The sequence below is a fragment of the Eschrichtius robustus genome, chromosome 16 (assembly GCF_028021215.1).
Source record: "Eschrichtius robustus isolate mEscRob2 chromosome 16, mEscRob2.pri, whole genome shotgun sequence".
NCBI classification, from domain to species: Eukaryota; Metazoa; Chordata; class Mammalia; order Artiodactyla; family Eschrichtiidae; genus Eschrichtius; species Eschrichtius robustus.
Window position 1 is genome coordinate 52,689,138 of NC_090839.1, and position 20,290 is coordinate 52,709,427.

General features: G+C 51.0%; 1 protein-coding gene across 2 annotated transcripts; it reads right to left on the bottom strand.

Moving 5' to 3' along the window:
- Positions 1-984: 984 nt before the first annotated feature.
- On the bottom strand, positions 985-20,290 carry HAGH (hydroxyacylglutathione hydrolase). 2 transcript variants are annotated; one of them, XM_068524546.1, is made up of 9 exons: positions 20,189-20,290; positions 17,565-17,740; positions 16,987-17,051; positions 14,787-14,904; positions 13,754-13,862; positions 10,252-10,355; positions 9,838-9,939; positions 1,785-1,864; positions 985-1,296 (listed from the first exon to the last, which is right to left on the bottom strand). In XM_068524546.1, the coding sequence occupies exons 1-9, from the start codon at positions 20,262-20,264 to the stop codon at positions 1,197-1,199; spliced, it is 930 nt and encodes a 309-aa protein (XP_068380647.1). In that variant the 5' UTR covers positions 20,265-20,290; the 3' UTR covers positions 985-1,196. The 2 variants fall into 2 exon arrangements, with proteins under 2 accessions (XP_068380647.1, XP_068380648.1); XM_068524547.1 differs by lacking the exon at positions 20,189-20,290 and adding an exon at positions 19,777-19,919.

Sequence of the window (20,290 nt, forward strand, 5' to 3'; positions counted from 1 at the left end):
CTCCCCGCAGCCCTTCCTGCCCCCGCCTGTTCCCCAGTCTCATCCCGTCCTCCTCGCGCCTCGGGGCCCTGGATGCCCCCATGACCCTCTGGGCCCACCCTCCCCATCCCCCCAGCTCGGACCTCCCGCCGGCTCTGCCTGAGATGTGAGGCGGGGTAACCAGGACCAGCCTGAGACTGCAGGAGAGGAGCCAATTCCCAGGATGGCCAACCAAGAGCAGAAGGAACAGCTACAGAGCAGGGACACCACATCGCAATCTCAAGAGCAGGCTCCCTGCACACTGCCACCAGGAGGAAGGACTCGGGGCCTCTCCCTGCCGGGGGCCCAAGAGGCCCGCCCCCAAGCAGGGGCGGCACAGTGCCAGCAGTGGTGCTGACACCACATAGGCGCCCAGGGCATCCCCACCTCACACAGACGTCCCCGCGTCCCTCCCGTCAGCTGCTCTGCCCACACGAGGCATAGTGCCCCACACTGGTTCCTGGGAACGTCCCCGGGACTGGCCAGCCTTTACAGGGACGGGTGTGCAGAGCTTGGAGCTCCTCAGGTACCACATGCCACAGCCTCCCAGCCTGTACTCTCCCTGCCCGAGCCCCCAGACCCAGCCCCACAATGGAGGCAGCTCTTCAGCATCACCCCAGCCCAGGTAGGTGCTCCGGGCCTGCCCCAGCCCTGGAATTCCACTGCACATCAACACAGACACGAGGACATGATGATGTCATCAAACATGAGAGGATGACTTCCTCTAGAGGTAGCTGGGGGAGGGGGGAGGGGAGGGAGGGGACGATGCCAGGTAAGGGGAGTGTGCCTCTCCCAGGGGCCTTCTTCTGGTAAGCATGGACTTCGAGGAATGACAACCAGGGCGTGCCGGCCTCACCGGGGGCAGGGCGGGTACGACTCTTACTGGGGCATCATATGGGGGCTCACACGGCAACTATGGGGGCCCCGTGGAAAGGCTGGAGACAACACACAGTCTGCAAGCAGAGCTTCCGGGAATAAACACTTTCTAAACTTCTCTTATAAATATGCATTAGAACATTTGATAACACAAGCAAAGTGCTCTGAAATTAATTTAAAATTAAACTGAGACTGAATTTCTTGCACTCCTAGCCAGAAATTCACCTAACACACCTGAATACCCAGATGTGGTTGAAGGTGGCCACAGCAGCAGCCTTGGACACCCAGGCCCCGTGGCCACCTCAGTCCCGCGGCACCTTGAACTGGTCCTTCTCTTTGCGGATGGCCCTCATGGTGGTCACAGGGTCCATCTCACCTGCGTGCTGCTGCACAGTCTTCTCCCTGCGGAAGCCAAGCACCAGGCTGCAGGCCGCACCCCGCGCCCGCGGGCCCACCGCCCCTCCCAGGGCACCGGGGAAGAAAAAGAGCCTGTAGGAGGCGGGACGTTCTTAAAAATGAAGTGCGACAGCCAACGGCCAACTCAGGTGTTTCTAACTGTGGGAAACATGCTGGCCGAGCCAGTCCTGCTGGTGACCCGGAAAGCGGGGACACCAACTCCACGCTGGCATCCGGCACTGCCCAGCGCCTAGAGGCTCCCCAAGCACAAGTCTCGTCCACCTATGGATCCAGACTCCAGGGTCAGAAAGGACCCTACACCCTAGCCAGGGCGCCAAGAAAAGCGTCCCCCTTTAAGAAGAAGTGTCTCATTCTTTGGCTACACTTTAAACAGAGATTTCAGGGCAGCCTCCTCTCCCACCCGGGCTCTTCAGGAGTCGGGGTGGTGGAGGCGGAGATGCCTAAGGACAGCGTGGGACCCACCGCTCCCTCACCTCACTCTCATGAATGGGTTGTAGGTGAACTCCTCTGCAATGGTGGATGGCACCGTGGGCTCCCCGATGCTGTACTTCTCCTGCAAGAAAAGTGGGTCCCTTTAATGCGAAAACTTCTAAAGGTGACACTTCAAAAAGCCTCCTAATGGTCTTCCAATGTCGTCCGACTGAGAAGATAAAGTGAGCAGTGGGTCAGCACCAGGACAGGCCCTTCCCTGCCCGTGGAGAGGAGATGTGAGTGCTCCAGCTGCCACCAACAACCCTCTCTCCTTCCCTTGCTGTCTTGGAGGTGCAGGGGCACAAGGAGCTTTCTTTTCATTAATACAGAAGTCATAACTAGCAAAAATGCAGAAGACAGAAAAGAAGAAAACATAGCCCCACCCCCAAGACAGCATGTGGGTCGTGAGCACCTCACTGCCAGGAAGAACAGCGAGGCAACAGGTTCCCGGGGTCCCTCCCCTGCGGTGACAGCCCCCCAGAGGGCAGGTGTCATCACAGGGTGTTCAGGCAGCTCGTCACCTCCACTCAGGACCAGGACGGCCTTGCTTCTAATCAACACTGACCAGGGCAGGCGGAGAGAAGACGCATACTGGGACATCTAGCCAACTGTTCACTCCTATAGAAATGCCTACAGGAAGGAGGTCAGAGTTAACAGCTGGGGGTCTCCACCCTGCCCGCAGCCCCTGCCCTGCTACTGCTGGGCTCACCTTGAGGGCCACAGGGCCAGTGAGTGGACAGCCATTGTCAGCACCCACACCCAGGCTTCCTGACCATCAGGGGCCCTCAGACCCAAAGGTCCTGATCCCACCCACACTGAGCAGTGGCATCGAGAAGTAATCCTTTAACCGCTGGAGGTGAGTCAAGTTGGAGTCTGGTGGGAGGTCAAGATGAAGGCTTAGGGACTTCCCTGGTGGTGCAGTGGTTAAGAATCCGCCTGCCAATGCAGGGGACATGGATTTGAGCCCTGGTCCGGGAAGATCCCACATGCTGCGGAATAACTAAGCCCGTGCGCCACAGCTATTGACCCTGCGCTCTAGAGCCCGCGAGCCACAACTACTGAGCCTGCGTGCCACAACTACTGAAGCCCATGTGCCTAGAGCCCATGTTCCACAAGAGAAGCCACCACAATGAGAAGCCTGCGCACCACAATGAAGAGTAGTCCCCACTCGCCGCAAGTAGAGAAAGCCCGTGCAGCACTGAAGACCCAACGCAGCCAAAAAATTAATTAATTAATTATTTTTTAAAAAGATGAAGGCTTATTGCTAATCTCTGAACTTTCCCTTCTGGTGAAAACAAGCATAGAATGTTTTATAATATTCCCTGCACTTCCTCCGATATTCTCACTCCTCCTAAGAAATCTTCCTCCACCTTTTATGAAGGAAGAAAACAACTGAACTATTCTAAGGATAATTTTAAAACAGGTCCTTGTAGGCATAGTTGGGGGAGTGTAAACTGTCATAACCTTTTGGATTATCTATTAAGATGAGCGTTAACATGCAGAGACCTTTCCTACAGAAGTATGAAGCACACAAACGTAAAGACTTACATTTGAGGATGTTGTTCACTGTAGCACAGTTTATAAGAGCAAAAATGTTGGAAACTCTAACTGTTCTCCCTAATTGGATTGGTAAAATGATTTACGGTTGACGTCCACACATTAGTATGTTTTACTTATTAAAAAGAAGGAAAGTAAGATGGATAAATAGGCAGCGATAAAATTAGTAAAATGTTACTAGAAAGGTGTTGGGTATATGACTGTTCACTATGAAATTCTTTCATCTTTTCTGTATGTGTGAAAATTTTCATAATAAAAAGTTGAAAAGGCTAAAAAAAAGTTTAACACAGTTCAGTATAACCTATGTGTCAAAGAAGAAATCACAAGGGATATCTTAAAATATTTCAAATTGAAGATAATGAAAATAAAGCATGTCAAAATTTGTGCTGCTAAAGCAGTACTTGGGGGTAAGTTTTTAGCTTTAAGTGCTTATATTAGAAAAGAAGAAAGATCTAAAATCAATGGCCGGGACTTCCCTGGTGGCACAGTGGTTAAGAATTCGCCTGCCAATGCGGGGACATGGGTTTGAGCCCTGGTCTGGGAAGATCCCACATGCCGTGGAGCAACTAAGCTAATAATTATAAAAATAATTATTTTTATTAAATAATAAAAAATAAAATCAATGACCTTGGGTTCCATACTAAGAATCTATAAAAAGAAGAGCAAAGCAAATCCAAAGTAAGTAGAAGGAAAGAATTTTTTAAACTTTATCTTTTTAAGAACAGAAATCAGTGCAATGGAAAAACAAAGAAAATTAAGGCAAAAGTTGTGCTTTTAAAAGATCAACAAAATTGGTAAGAACAATGAAAAAAATTGCCAACATCAGAAATGAAAGAGGGGCAATCACTACAGATCCAACAAATATTGGCGGTGGGCGGCGGGGGGGTTGGCGGTTTAAATCATATTGATCTAAAATAAAAGCTAAAACTATAAAGGTTCCAAAAGAAAACACAGGAGGTTTTTTTGACCTTGGCAAAAGCGAAGATTTTTTAGATGGGAGATAAAAAGTATGAACCACAAAAGAAAATTAATATGCTGGACTTCATCAGAATTTAAAATGTTTGCTCTTCAAAAGACACTGTTGAGAAAACAAAAGGCAAGTCACAGAATGGGAGAAACTATTCACAATACACATATCTGAAAAAGGACTTGTACCTAGAATATACTTTAAAAAAAAAAAACTTATTATTCAACAATAAGAAGACAATCCAGTTTTTTAAATAGGCAAAAAATCTGAACAAACTCTTCACAAAATGGCCAACAGGCACATGGAAAGATGTTCAACATTATTAGGCACTAGGGAAATGCAAATTAAAACCATAATGAAATACTACTACACACCCATTAAAATGACTAAAATTAAAAAGACAGACAATACCAAGTGTTGGTGAGGACGTGGAACACCTGGAACTCTCATACTTTGCTGGTGGGAATGTAAAACAATACAGTCGCTTAGAAAACAGCTTGGCAGTTTCTTTACAAGTTTCGACTTGGGACTTCCCTGGTGCTCCAGTGGTAAAGAATCCGTCCTGCAATGCAGGGGACGTGGGTTTGATCCCTGGTCAGGGAACTAAGATCTCATATGCCACGGGGCAACTAAGCCCAGGCGCCACAACTACTGAGCCCATGTGCCTCAACTAGAGAGCCCCACATGCCGTGAACTACAGAGCCCACATGCTCTGAAGCCCGTGCGCCACAACTACAGAGATAAAACCTGCACGCCACAACTAGAGAGAAGCCCGTGCACTGCAGTGAAAGATCCCGCGTGCCGCAATGAAAGATCCCACGTGCCGCAAAGATCCTGCATGCTGCAACTAAAGACCCAATGCAGCCAAAAATAAAAAAATAAAATAAATTTTAAAAAAGACTGAACAAGTTTCGACTTAATACATACACCTAATACAACCCAGCCGTTCCACTCCTAGATATTTACTCAAGAGTAATTAAAACATGTGTCACACGAAGACTTGTACACAAACGTTCATAGCAGCTTTATTCACAATGGCCAATAACTAGAAACACAAATGTCTATCGACAGGTGAATGGATAAACAAAATGTGGTATATCCAAACAAAGGAATACTACCTGGCAGTGAAAAGGAATGAACTGATACATGCAGCAACATGAATGAATCTCAAAATCATTCTGCTGAGTAAAAAAAAGATGAAAGAATACATAATGTATAGTTCCATTTATATGAAATTCTAGAAAATGTGAACTAAGTTCTAGTGGCATACTGGAGCAGGGCAGAGAAAATGAGGCATGAGGAAGTTTTGGGGGGGTGATGGAAATGTTATGTATCTTAAATATAGTGGGAGTTGTTTAATTGGTATATACGTCTGTCAAAATTCACTCAATTGTTCACTTTAAATGGATGCAATTTATTACATGTGAACTAAACCTCAACAAGCTTGATAATAAAAAGGGAAACTATGAAAACTATGCCAGTAAATTTGAAAACCTTGATGAAATGGACAAATTCCTTGAAAGATACTAGTTGCTAACAAAACTGACTCAAGAAAATATAAAAATCTAACAGCCTCACACAAATTAAAGACATTAATTCATAACAAAAAAATCTTTCCACAAAAAAGAATTCAATGTCCAGAAGGCTATGTCAGTGAATTCTAACAATCACTAAAGGAAGAAATAATAACTATCATAGAAAAACTCTTTCAGAAAATAGGAGGAAGCACTTCCAACTCATTTTATGAGGCCAGCGTTACCCTGATATTAGACAAAGACATTACAAGAAAATAAAACTACAGACCAATATCCCTTATGAACACAGACACAAAAATAGACACGACTAAGGTTTATCCAGAAAGCAAGGTTGGTTTAACATTTGAAACCAAGTGAAAAACTTCACCACATTAACAGAGTAAGGGAGAAAAAAATGTATGATTACATAATAGATGAAAAATCATTTGACAAAATTCAACACCCACTCATGACAAAAACTCTCAGAAAACCAGGAATATATGTGAACTTCAACAACTTGATAAAGAAGACTTACAAAAAACTCACAGCTAATATCATACTTAATGGTGAAAGACTGAATGCCTTCCCCCTAAGACTGGGAACAAGCCAAAGGTGTCCACTCTCACCATGTCTACTTAACACTGTCCTAAAGATCTTAGCCAGTGCAACAAGGCAAGAAAAATAATTAAAAGGCATATAGACTGGAAAGGAAGAAATAAAACTATCTTAATGTTGATGGCATGATTGTGTGCTAAGGAACCTATGAAAAAGATGCTAGACTAAGTGAGTTAAGCAAGATCACAAGGAAACAAGGTCAAAATACAAAACTCAATTGTATTTCTGAAGACTATCAATAATCATTTACAATAAAATCTAAAACCATGAAGTATTTAGGGATACATTTAACAGTATGTGCAAGATCTTTAACACTGAAAATTACAAAATACTGCTGAGAAAAACTAAAGACCTTAATAAATGTAAGGCTATATCATATTTATGGAAAGACGCCATATCGTTAGGATCTCAAGTCTCTCCAAATCTTTTGTTACAACACAATCAAAAGCCAAGCTGGGGCTTCCCTGGTGGCGCAGTGGTTGAGAGTCTGCCTGCTAATGCAGGGGACATGGGTTCGAGCCCTGGTCTGGGAAGATCCCACATGCCGCGGAGCAACTAGGCCCGTGAGCCACAACTACTGAGCCTGCGCGTCTGGAGCCTGTGCTCCGCAACAAGAGAGGCCACGATAGTGAGAGGCCGGCGCACCGCGATGAAGAGTGGCCCCCGCTTGCCGCAACTAGAGGAAGCCCTCGCGCAGAAACGAAGACCCAACACAGCCAAATAAATAAATAAATAATAATTAAAAAAAAAAAAAAAAAAAAAAAAGCCAAGCTGGGGCTTCCCTGGTGGCGCAGTGGTTGAGAATCTGCCTGCCAATGCAGGGGACACGGGTTCGAGCCCTGGTCTGGGAAGATCCCACATGCTGCGGAGCAACTAGGCCCGTGCGCCACAACTACTGAGCCTGCGCGTCTGGAGCTTGTGCTCCGCAACAAGAGAGGCCGCGACAGTGAGAGGCCCGCGCACCACGATGAAGAGTGGCCCCCGCTTGCCGCAACTAGAGAAAGCCCTTGCACAGAAACGAAGACCCAACACAGCCAAAAATAAATATAAATTTTTTTAAATTAAAAAAAAAAAGCCAAACTTTTTGTAGAAATTAACAAGATGATCCTAAAATTTATATGAAAATGTAAAGGACTTAGAAGAGCCAAAATGAATTTCAAAAAGGAATAAAGTTAGAGGATTTATACTACCTGATTCTTAGACTTACCATAAGCTACAGTGATCAGGACAGTACTACTGACGCAAGAATAAGTCATGTAGATCAATGGAACAGAATAGAGTCCAGAAGTAGATTCATGCCCACATGGTCCATTTTATTCAGTAAAGATGCCAAGGTCATCCAATGAAGAAAGGAAAGTCTTTTCATCTAATGGTGCTGAGCAACTAGATGTCAATATGCAAAAAAGTGAACTTCTACCCTTACCTTACACCACAAACATTAACTTGAAGTGGATCACTGACCTAAACATAAATTTATATAAACATAAAAGCTAAGACTATACAACTGCTAGGAGAAAACAGAGGACAAAGTCTTTGTGATGTAGGGGTATGCAAAGATTTCTTAGGACACAAAAAGCATAAAAGAAAATATTAATAAACTAAACTTCACCAAAAGTATAAACTTTTATTCTTTGAAAGACACTGTTAAGAAAATGGAAAGGCAAGCCACAAACTGGGATAAAATATTTGAGATATATATCTGACAAAGACTTGTTTCCAGAATGTATAAGGAATTCTCACAACTCAGAAGACAACTGAGTTTTTAAAATGGAAAAAAAGACTTGAACATATACTTCACAAAAGAAGACATGTAAAGGACCAATAGGTACATGAAAGGACACTCAGTATCATTAGCCATCAGAGAAATGGAAACTTAAAAACTACAAGCTACCACGACACACCTATTAGAATGGCTAAAATTTAAAAGATCAGCAATACCAAGCGTTGGTGAGCATGTGGATCTACTGGAACTCACGCATTGCTAGTGAGGATGCCAAATGGTACAACTAATTGGAAAAGTTTGGTAGTTTCTTAAAAGTTAAACATACACTTACCACACAACCCAGCAATTACACTCCTAGGTATGTTCCCACAAGCAATGAAAACATGTGTCCACACAAAGACCTGCACACAAACGTTCACAGTAATTTTATTTAAAATAGCAAAAAACTGGGAACTACCCAAGAGTCCATCCAGGTGAGTGGATAAACAAATTGTAGTATGTCCATATGAGATACTACTCAGAAATTAAAAAAAAAAAAATCTCGAAAACATGCTGAGCAAAAAGAGCCAGACACAACAGAGTAATGTTGTGTGATTCTGTTTATATGAAAATCTAGAAAAGAGTAATTTATAATGACAGAAAGCAGATCAGTAGTTGGGGACTGAATGGGGAGGGGCAAGGAACCTTCTACGATAGGGGAAATGTTCTCTATCTTGATTGTAGTGGGGCTGACACAGGAGCATATACTGTCAAAATTCAAACTGTATAATGCTCACTTAAAACAGGTATGTTTTATTGTATGTAAATTATCCTCAAGCAGATAACCATGAAAAGAATAAGCTCAATATGTTTGGACTGCTATGGAAAAAGCACTAAGACCCATTATTAAGTGACAAGGAAGCCACAAAACAACACACAGGATGAGTTTTTTATATTAAGTATTCTTAGGTGCACACTGTAAAAAAAAAAAAAAAAAAGGAATAATATTTATCAACCTATTACGGTAGTGTCTGAATTTTTATAAGTATTATTTTGCAAGCCCACCTCGCAAAATTGATAAAGATGCTTGACAAAAACAGGTGACTTATGAAAGAAACAAAACTATGAGACCATTCCTCACTGAACTCAGCAGAAGGGAGCCCAGCACCTGAGGACTCCCAGGTGTGTGCGTTTCTTACCAACACCATTTCTCAGTGACTGAAGAGGGAACACAGACACCTGAGTCCAGGAGAACGTCCTCAGCCCAGCTGCCTGCAGCAGCGTTTACAAACCCCCCCTCAGAAGATGCCTCCAGGACAACACGCCAACCCCTGGGCCAAGCCACGCGGCATGTTGGAGGCCGTGTTTGAAATAAATGCCTTTCAGACAAGCAGCCTCCAGGGTGAATCCACTGCCCACAGACAGCAGGGAGGGGCTGGGACCTGCTGCTTCGGTCTCACCTGGGCATTTGTTGAAAATGCAGTATCCCAGGCCCAGCCCGGACCCACAGAGTCAGAAAGGATCTTAAGCAGACAACCAGGGCTTCTTGCTCCAAGCTGGGCTGTCTAAACCCCGCCTCGCCCACTGCCTGGAGGAGCACTTTCTGCCCACTCTGAAGCGGGCACCGTGAGCTCCGTGCTCCTGGGAAAGTGGCAGCACCGTGCCTGACCCTAGGACGCGCCCGAGTGCATCACGCTCACCTTGGCCCAGGCCAGTTTCTCCTGGATGGCGGCGTTGCTGGGCTCCACGTGGCGAGCAAACTTGAGGTTGCTGATGGTGTATTCGTGGCCACAGAACACTCTCTGGGGAAAAAGCCAAGCCCGCCAGCTCTGAGGAGACTCGTTAACCCGCCCTCTAGCCCCTCAGAGATGGGTGTGAGGGACCTGGCTGGTCCTGGGGGCAGCACCCACGAGACGTCCCTCAGGACAAGGACACGTCTTGCGTGTATGTTAAATAACAATGAAAAGTATGCTTAAAGAAAAAACACACTTCCAGAAGCAATGCCTCTACCCTCCTGCTCCTCCCAAGATGCAGGGGAGACCCCAATGGGGGGAGCCAGCAGGGTCCTCCCACCACCCGGCGAGCGAGCGGGTGGCGGGTGGGGCACCGCCTACCGTGTCTGGAGGGAGCCGGCCCAGGACCTCGAGCAGGGCTTTGTACATCTCATCCGCTGTCCCCTCGTAGAACTTCCCGCAGCCAGCCACAAACAATGTGTCGCCTGCAAGACAGAACAGCGTGGAGCTGGAGGGGCTGTCAGCAGTGCACGCCCCCTCGAGGGCCGGGGCTCCGCTCTGACCCCTGTGCTAACCGGGCCACAGCCCCAGACCTGACCTCCACCCCGACAGGGCCCAGGGACGACCCACGAGTACTGGTTTCCACCCTTCCCAAACCTTTTCCCTCCAGTTGCACTAACTGGCACCACCAGGCCCCAAACAGCTGTTCAGACCCAAACCTTAGGGTCACCCTGGCTGCTCCCTTCACCGCCCAGTCCTATTAGCCATAGCTCTGAGAACCCCCAAAACCCAGCCCTTTCCCCCACCCATCCAGCAGCCCCCTCCCAGGCCAGACCTTCCTGTGACTTCCCTTACTCCTGACAGCCAGCACCATTCTGTAAGACCCCCATGATCTTGCCTGGACCCTCCAGGAGCCCCTCACGCGGGACCACAGCCCCCATGGGCCCTTGAGACACGGACCTGCCACCTCCCAGACTTGCCCCCTTCCTGCCGCAGCCCTCCCCCCACCTGATACCCACCCGGTCTCCACGTGCTGCTTCCCTCCCCCAAGGCTCTTCCCTGAGAACGGGCTTCATGCCCAGGGGCCACCCACGGCACATTTGTTATCCAGGCCCCTGGGTCGGGGAGGGCCTGGGACTCCACAATAGGGAGCAACAATCCCCCTCCACCAGCGTTTGCCAGGCCTCTTCCCAGGGAGCTCCAGGCCAGGCCAGGCAGGAGCCAAGGCCCACCCAGTGGCCATGGTGCAGCACTGTCCCCTCAGAACAAGACCACAGATGAGCTGGGTAGCCCATGAGCAAAGCCTCAACACGCAGGACTGGGGCTATGCCCTAAAGTACCCCTCAACCTTGTGTCTGGGCACCAGTGAGAGGCCAAGGAGCGCCCAGAGGAGGACAGGCCGTGAGCAGGCACAGTAGGCTGGGGGGATCTGGTCCTCCCTCCAGGGACCAGCAGTACCTGCTGTTTACACACCGGAATTTCATGGGCCTCCTGCCACAGGGGCTGGGGAGCCAGCCTGGGCCTCCTCCATGGGGCCATGTCCTCAACCAGAAGGACACTGAGAGACCCGGGGTTCCCCACGTCTCTCCCTGGCAGTGGGACCACCATTCACCTGCACCCCCAGCCTCTCGCTGTCTGCTCTCAACCTTCACCACCAGCTGCTAAGGGTGCCTGGAGGCGTCCCTCCCCTACGCAGGCTGCCCCAACCCCAGGCTCTGCAGAGCCAGCCTTGCCTCTCCTCCCTGCACACTGGGCCATGGTTCTAGCATCGACTTCAGCCTCCATTTCCCCACCACCGCCACCTGAGCTGCTCCTGGCGCTCGCTGCCATGAGTTCCCAAATCTGAGGTCCCAGATCCTGACCTCTCAAACACAGACAACCCGCTAGTGCCATCACAGCACCCTGCTCCAGGCCTGCCCCTCCAGGCAGCCATCCCATCTTCCTTCCCTGCTCTGTGGGTGCCCAGTCCTGCCCACCACGTCCCAGGGCCACATGCACACCCTTCTCTGGGCTGTCACCTCCTCTGCTTGCATCCTTTTCCCTTTGTTCAGCTCACCCCAGAGGAGAAGGGAGCAGGGCCATGGGTCACTCACATCCAAGCTCGAGGCCTGGAGCTGCCAGTCACCTCACCTCTGGACGCTGCAGGTTCCTCAGCCGTGCACACAGAGGCCAGCTAGGGCCCTGCTGGACTGCCCTGCTCCCCTGGTCCTCACTGCTGATGCCCCAGACAGCTCAGCTTCACCACTGAGGACCCTGTGTGACTCTCACCTATTTATTATAAAAGCTACCAATTAGACAACACGCTCCCCTGCCAGCCGCTGTCATGCGGACTAGAGAACAGCACGTGCAGGACACGGTCCAGGGCCTGCCTGGCGGTAACCAGCCCTCTACACCTTCCACAGCCGGCACTCAGCTTCTAACATGAGCGCGGTCCAAGGGGGCCACCGCCACGGGCCCGCACAACCCCAGGCCCTGCCGGGGGGCAGACGGACACCCAGGGGCCGGGCAGCAGGGCAGGGACAGGAGCACAGTTGTGAGAGTTCACCGGGCCCAGCGCTGGTTCCACACCCCTCACCTCACACCCACAACCACCCAGTGGGGGAGACCCCACACCCACCATTGACGCAGGAGAAACTGTGCTTAAGAGAGGGGGTCACACCTCGCGCAGGCAGCCGGCCCACCTGCCGCAAAGCGCTGTTTGCCGAGGCCCATCGGGAGGCCAGGGGCTCCCACAACATGCCCAGGGGCCCGTGGCCCACACTCAGCAGTTGGCTCAGAGCCCACACATCCTGCTACTGCAGCGAAGACCCTGAAAATGACTGTATTTTTAAAAATAAACATAATAGATTTGGAAATAATTTTGGATTTACAGACAAGCTGCAGGGACAGTCCAGAGGCCCTGTGACCCCTCATTCGGCCTGTGTCTCCCTTCATGCTAGCGTCCCCACCCCTGACCTCATGTGGCTTTCCCATCGACACCCTTTCCCCACTCCAGGAGCCCACACTGCTTCAACTGTTGTATTTTTAAACAAACTTTCACTGCAGTTATAATATCATGATTGTTACATAACTGGGGAAGACTCAGACTGAAAACTGCTTATACTCGTTAAACAAGCTAAGGGGGCAGAGGGGCCTGCTCTGTGCCCATCCACGGCCACTGGCTCACACTGCCCTGAACACCCACCGTCACACGGCCGCTCCGCTTCACAGGTTCCCCAACAACCATCAAGATTCTTCCACTTCCTCTCAAAAGGAGAAACACCTCCAATTGCTGGAAAGGCCTGCTCACCCCAACCGAGAGCCACTCGCACAGCCCGATGCTGGTGGGGCTTCACCACCACCTTCCAAGCTCTTTGGGCCACCGTGTGCGACACCCTGACCTGGGGCTGGCTTTTGCCAGACCCACTCAGCTCACAGCCCGTGGAAGGATGGGGCAGCGCCCAGCACCAATCAGGCCCCACACAAGGCGGGTCTGACTGGCTCCACTTGGGGTCTCCCTTGGCCCCCCACTTGCCCACCTGTCTGCTGCTGGAGGTAGTGGGGGCTGGGACTGCACCCCCACCAGGCAGAGTCTCTCAAGGAAAGGCTTGTCCCCATGCACCTGACAGCGATGACCAGGATCAGAGGGGCGCATTCGGGCCAGCCCCGCCAGGAGGTAGCACCCCCACCATGTTCGCACCATGGCTGCCTGTACCCTGGATGTGTTTGAAGCCGAGTCCCAAGCTCTACCCTGAGGGCTGCGGTCCTCCTCACAGAGCCCAGCAAAGTCTGCCTGGCAGAGATGCTCTGCTGCTCTGCCCAAAGGTGTGCAAAGCCATCCCTACACCAAGAGAGTCTTTGCAAAGAACGCCAGACCCCCCAGCTCAAACACCTGAATACTCACCTGTGAACACCACGGGGGGCTCGGGACTGTTGGGTTTGCTCACAAAGTAGCAGATGTGTCCGGAAGTGTGACATGGCGTCGACAGGCACTTGACGTTGAGAGACCCCACCTTAAACAGAGCACACACTGGCCTGTGCTCCCTGCGTGTGGGGAGCCTGTCCTAAGGCTCACAGATTCTCCCAGACCCCAGGCCCGCCCCACAGCAGGAGGTGCCATTAAGGGCGGGTGGGCTTCCACAGCCACTGCTCCACTGAGCAAGTCATGGGTCTTGCTGGTGACCACAGGACCCAGTCCTTGAGGGTACCCCAGATGCAGGGACCCCCTGGAAGCCGGTGTTTGCTGGTATGCAAACCAAAGGGCTGATTTTGTTTTCTCCTCAAAACCAGGCCGAATCTGAACCAGGCGTCTTGCCAGAAAAGACACTTTTCCTTCTTAGATGCCTGGCCTTTTGTTTTGTTCCCCTTCTCTGCCTCCACCCCCCACCCCACTCTTTACTTCAAAAACGTTCAAACCTACCAAAAACTAAAATGACAATGAATCCGTGTGCCCTTTACCTGGGTCACTAAATGCTAACAGGTCCCACCTGTGCGGCACCTGCTCTGTTCACACACACATATCCTGACACACTGCCCCTAGACACTCCGCTACATCTCCTGAGAAAAGGACATCCTCCCATATAACCTCACTATCATCAACACGCAAGAAATTTAACACTGATGTGAAATATGATCCCATGTAGAGTCCGTATTTCAATGTCCCCAGTTGTCTCAAAACCATGCATACAGCTTCTCCCCTCAGCCGGTCACCATTTGCACGCTAATTTTCTTGCAATGCTCTCGACAGAAGGGACTATCCAGGCCCAGGCAGCCCCCAGAGCCCATCCACCCATGCACAGGCCAGGTCGTCTCCCCAGCTAAGCCCTTGAGTGCCCCTCTGGGTTCCTGGGGTAAGTGAGGGGAGAGCCAGCAGGAGGCGGCTCTAGGGCCTGGAGCCCAGCAAGGCCACAGTTGAGCCCCTTCCATTCACTCCTCACCTGCAGTGTGGACAGGTGTGTGACCTTGTGAGTCAGGGCTCCGATCCGGTCATCACCCCCATACACCTTCAACCCAGGCTCCAACTTGACCAGCTTCTCGTTCCCACCAGCGTGGTCCCTGAAGTCGAAAAGGGGAGCTGGGGCTACTACTGATACAAAGAGGGTTTGCCTGCTTTTACACCCTGACAAAACGGAATTTTTATTTTTCCCAGTTATGTTTCTCAGAAGAGAAATGCATCTTCCAACCCAGGATCCTCGCTTCTTGTCTGTCATTTGGCTCCACTGAAAAAGAATGTCCTCAGACACCCCGTTCCCAAGAGAGGCACTTCTGTGCCCCTGCCGTGTTGCTGCAGAAGCTTCTGGAGCAGATGAACCAAATCACAAACACCTGGATAATCCCTACGCCCGTGGTTCCCAGACTTTGGGCGCATCAGAGTCACCTGAGGATCTGTAAGCAGCGCCAAGGCCTGACTCCCACCCACACATCCTGATGCAGTGGGCCTGGGCAAGCCCGCAGCCCAGGAGTTTTAAAGGCCCTCAGGTGATTCTGATTCACAGACCAGTGGGTCTGATTCACAGACCCACTGCCCCGAGCAGATCACAAAGCTGTCTTCTAAAACAATGCACAGCTGCCAGAGAGGGATCTGTCCACCCAGGGACAGGCCAGCTCGGAATGACCTCCCCACATGACTCGAATGTGCAGCCAGCAGTGAGGCACCTCCTGGACACTCATCCAGGAGTTCCCCACGCTTCCCGGGTCAAGAGAAGAGCTCCACGCCTCGGCCTTGTGGGGCGAGAAATACACTAGTGCAAGCCCTGCCAGGGTCTTGGGGCAGGGCTGGGAGTGTCCTGAGCGCAGAAGATTAGCCTTTCCAGGATGAGGCGAGGGCTTTCCAATCACCAGGGAACACCTGCTCCTCACTACACATTCACCTACGGGCCCAGAAACAGCAGGGTTCACAGATAAGAAAGGGCAGCCTTCTGCTCCCTGCCCTGCAGGGGGCTGATACACACAGGCTGGCACCAAGCACTCAGCACACTCATCACTGACCCCCGAAAATGCCACCTATAAGTGGGAGGGTGGCACAGGCCACACCCTGGAGCTCAGTTTGGGGCCTGGTTTAGTTTTATAAGGCATCACAATGTGGGAAAAGCCGTGGGAGAGAGACACGCACTGTGAAAAGCTGGGAAGGAGGAGTCCCCAAGCAGCCCCCCAACGCAGCCCGACAGAGGCCAGAGGAGTAAGGGCGCCTCAGCACCACACGGGGCGGAGTTCCTGAGAGAAGGAGCGGCTGTGCTAAGTAGCCACTGCAGATCCTTGGGCCTAAATCAGTCAGGAAGTAACACCTGATACCCCAGAGGCTAAACAACCCCAAAGATTCTCAGCGACTTAGTTACATCAACCAACAAGTTTCCAACACTTAGCAGACTTTGGCCAACCACATCCACGTGACACTCCCACACAGAAGATGAAAGGTGTCCTTTTACCCGAACACATGCCCCAAGCTCCGAGAGATGCCATAGGAACAGGTTCAAAGACACTAGCTGCCCTTGGGCAGTTATTTGGAAAAGAAAATTCAGAGCCAAATAAACATTTTTTTCCTAGCTTTGAACAGCCTCAAAAGTTTCAAAAACCCACAAGGGCCTTGGGCAGGCAACTCTAGTCCTAAGACCCAAATATAAGAACTTTTTTCATCCTTTAGCCTTCAAATATCAAAAAAAAAACGCAACCTCTCCAAATATGACTGCTTGATTTTCAAAAACACTAATGTCTAGACTAGTTCATTCCCCAACATCGAGGCCAATTTCCCACCACACAAGCACAAGAGCTTTCAAAGATGTTGCCAAAGGTCCACTCATGGCCACAGGATATACAGCATAAGCCTCTCCCCTTGGAGCCCCCAAGTCACCAGACCCCATCACCAGGCCTGAGGGACACAGGGCAGCAGCACAGAGGCTAGCGCCCAGAAGCCCCGTCAGAACCCCACTGGGGCTGACCCTTAGCTCACAGCTGTGGAGGGGAGAAGGGCTTCCAGGGCTCTGAGCCCCTAGGCTCCCACCTGTGGGGGGACCCCTGGGAGCCTGCAAGCGCCCCACCCCCCTCCACCTGGTGGACACTCCCCCTTGGGGTGTGCGTGGCATAGCTGTTAAGGCCCAAGCAACTCTGCTGGCACAGAAGTTCGGCCTCTGGAGCACTTACCAGTGGTGGTGGGTGGTGAGCACTGTAGTCAGCTTCACACCGTGCTTCCTCACCATTTCTACAACCTGCAACCAAACATGAGGCAGGACACAGGCCACACTCACACCCCGGCACTGGCTCATCAGTCTGCAGGGTGATGCCCAGTGGAGCCTGCCGATTTGCCCCAGCTCCAGGAGAGCAGGGTGACAAGGAGGCTTTTTCTCCCTTGATCCGTTCGGCAGTTCAGTCCCACCCACAACCTCTCAAAGCCCCTCCAGCAGAGACTGCCACTCCTAGAGGCAGCACTAAGGGGCAGAAAGCCCTGAGGAGGAGGAGAAAGTGCTGAGAAGGGCTCCTACTTCTCTTGCCCAGGGACTCTACAGACAGGAGCCCTTTTCTCTCCACTCCAAAGCCTTTGGTCGCTTCCACCCCTCTCACTGGCCCTTTGCCCCTATAACAGAGTGGCTGGACACTAGTTTAATTGTTTTTCAAAAACCAAATGGATTAATTTCTGTTCAGCTTTGGCCAAGTTGCAAGGGCACTGTGGTTATCAAACTCATCAGGAGATGAAGAACTGGTGCTGGGGCCTCGCCTCCCACCTTCTGGGGCTGCACCGGGTCCACAATGGCAGCCTCCTTGGTGTCATCATCGATGATCAGGTACATGTAATTGTCGGTCAAAGCAGGCAGTAACTCAACCTTCATTGTGCCCTGCTCCACGGTCAAGCTCTTCCTTAAATCCGTGTGATGGAGAAAGATTCCCAGCAGGGCTGGACCTGAAGACAAAATGCGGTTCCAGTCAGCGTCCACACGAGGCCACGCTAGGCCGAGACTTCAAAGCAAGCCCTTGGCCCAGCAGTCCAGGCATCCGGGGAAGTGACATCCCAGGGATGCAACATGGTGAGCCTCCAAATACGAGGTTTTCTAAGTTCTTTGATAAAGAAGAGGATAGCCTCATTTAACCACATCCGTAAGGAAAACAGAGAACACAATTCATGTTTATAATTGTGGAAATCAGCTCTTTCAGACTTAGGATCCCTATTTTCTTTTTCAAAGGTTCTAAAAGGACACAAATGCCAGCCTGTGCCTGTGATTCAAACCCTTATCAGATGTGACCACTGCCAGTTCTGGGGTTGTTCACACCTGATTCAGAGAAACACCATGAAGAATGAAAGCGCCAGGCCAGGCTCTTTTCCCTCGGCACATGGCTGCCTCTGCAAGCTAACAGAGCCTGAGTCCTGTGCAGTTACTCACAGCCCTTCTCAGGTCTCGAGCCAGAAAAGTAAACAATATCCACTTTCGAATGGCAGGAACTCGAAATTTGGATAATGCACAAAAGCCACCCGGGGCCTGAGAAATGGGACAGCTGGTCACAACTGTTCTAGATTCGAGTATGCATGATACAGAATCACCATCCAACTGAGCCAAAGAAGGCTGCCAGGGTGGGCTGGGAGTGACCGAGGGGCAAAAGCATCCTCCGCCCAGGAGACAGGTGCCAAAATGTTTTCAACAATGAAACTCCTATTCAATCTAAAAATTCCCAAAGGCCCCCAACAATACTTTAAATCTTAGCGTGAAAGGGATTAAAACTGCAAAAGGGGACAGAAGACAGCCATGAAATTCTGGAGTAGGTAGGTGCTTGGGACGGGACCTCTCCAAAAAAAGGGATCCAGAGAGCAGGCAGCATCGACCGACAGACTGATAGACCACGTCCATGGGGGCCGTCTGATGCAGAATTCAAGCTCATCTGCCATGGCCAGGGAACTGCCTGAATTGCACCGTTAAGGATCACACAGAGGTAGCTAAGTCCTCCTTTTGACAACCAGCTGGGCTTTTTCCAGGCCCTTCTCTTCATGCTCGGCAAAACAAACATTTTCATATGATCAGGTTTCTGTGCTATGCCACCTCCTCTTAGCCCCGATACGTGCCATCCGAGCTCCAGGAGGACTACAGAGCAGAGTCAAGGCCAAGCCTTGAGACACATTTTGTTGGGCTTCTCTTGAACTGGATCCCTCCTTCTGCATGGCATCAAAGGGCTGGAGCCCCCTCTGAATGGGGCAGCCACACTCTTGCTGATTCCCTACAGTCCAACTTCCACCACCCGCCTGACTCCTGACACAGAAACTCTTAGCTCTGATGCTCTGACGAGTTCCCTAAATGGAAAAAACCCAGCTCTTTCCTTAATAATGGTGACACACTGCACACTCCAGAACCTTGACTGCTCTCAGTGAGATCTGGAAGTGGCCAAGGATGGCTTCCTTCTGCTCCATCTCCCTACCTAGGGCTCTGCGGTCATTTAGCTAACTGCTAGCCAGCTCCAAAGACTCAGCTTATCACTGCCCCTATTGCTACATCAGCCAGATAAGATATCAGGAAATAAAGGCGATTTCAAAATCAAAGTCAAAATATTCCAACAAAGCAAGAGGTAACACAGTGAAAATGGAACCTGACAGCTGGAAGAGCAGGCCCTTGGAGGTCAGGGCGTCCATCGCCTCCCATTTTTGAGGTGGGTATAGGAGACCCAAAGAGGGCAAGGGTCCCACAGCTCACAGAACCCAGTTCTGCCCCAGGCTTTTCTTGCCGGCCACAGCTCACATGAAAAGCTGTGATTCACTTCGTGGAGAATATACACAGCATTCTGTGCGGCTTCAGGCACAGTTCCATCATCCCAGGGCGTTAGAAATAATGGGGTTTGTATGGGGCGCCGCAGTCAAGGAGGATGGGGGCGCTCGCTGGCTGCCGGGCAGACCCTGGGGAACCAGGGGTCCTAAGACAGGGCTCCTGAGCGTCCCTGGAACACCCATTTCCTTACCTAACACAAATCCTTCAGCAACCCCCAGCTGACAAGTTACCCCACTCTGTCTTCAGCCCTCTCAAAGTCTGACTCAACTGCTGTGTGGCCTTTTCTCGACCCCAATCGGCTCGCCTGCCGACGTCAGTTAGGGGTTAAAATCCTGTGTCAATAAAAAACAGCGTCAGCCGCGGCGGCCCCAGCGGCTCCCCGCCGCCCGCCCGGTGCGGGCCCCGCGCTGGAACGCCTCACGGATTGCGGCCGGCCTAACCGCCGTTAACCCGGCTACGACGCCAGCCAGGACCCGCCGGCCGGGCGGCTCGCCTCGCCTCGCCTCGCCCCCGCGGGCCGGTCACCGTGGCCCCGGCCCCTGTCAGGCCAGCGCCTTGGCACCCCGGCCAGTCCGGCCCCGCGGCAGCCCCGGCCCACCTACCCAGGCCGCGACGGGCGCAGGAGGCTCTCAGCGTAGCTAGGGTCCGGTAGCCGAGCAGCCCGCGACCCTGCACCATGACCGAGGCGGAGGGCGGGCTGCGGT

Excerpts from the sequence above, each read along its gene's own strand:
- HAGH (XM_068524546.1), bottom strand. The coding sequence starts at position 20,264 with ATGGTGCAGGGTCGCGGGCTGCTCGGCTACCGGACCCTAGCTACGCTG. Across the intron at positions 10,356-13,753 it reads GCCCCCCGTGGTGTTCACAG|GCGACACATTGTTTGTGGCT; the intron begins GTGAGTATTCAG and ends TCTGTCTTGCAG. Across the intron at positions 1,297-1,784 it reads AACCCATTCATGAGAGTGAG|GGAGAAGACTGTGCAGCAGC; the intron begins GTGAGGGAGCGG and ends TGGCTTCCGCAG.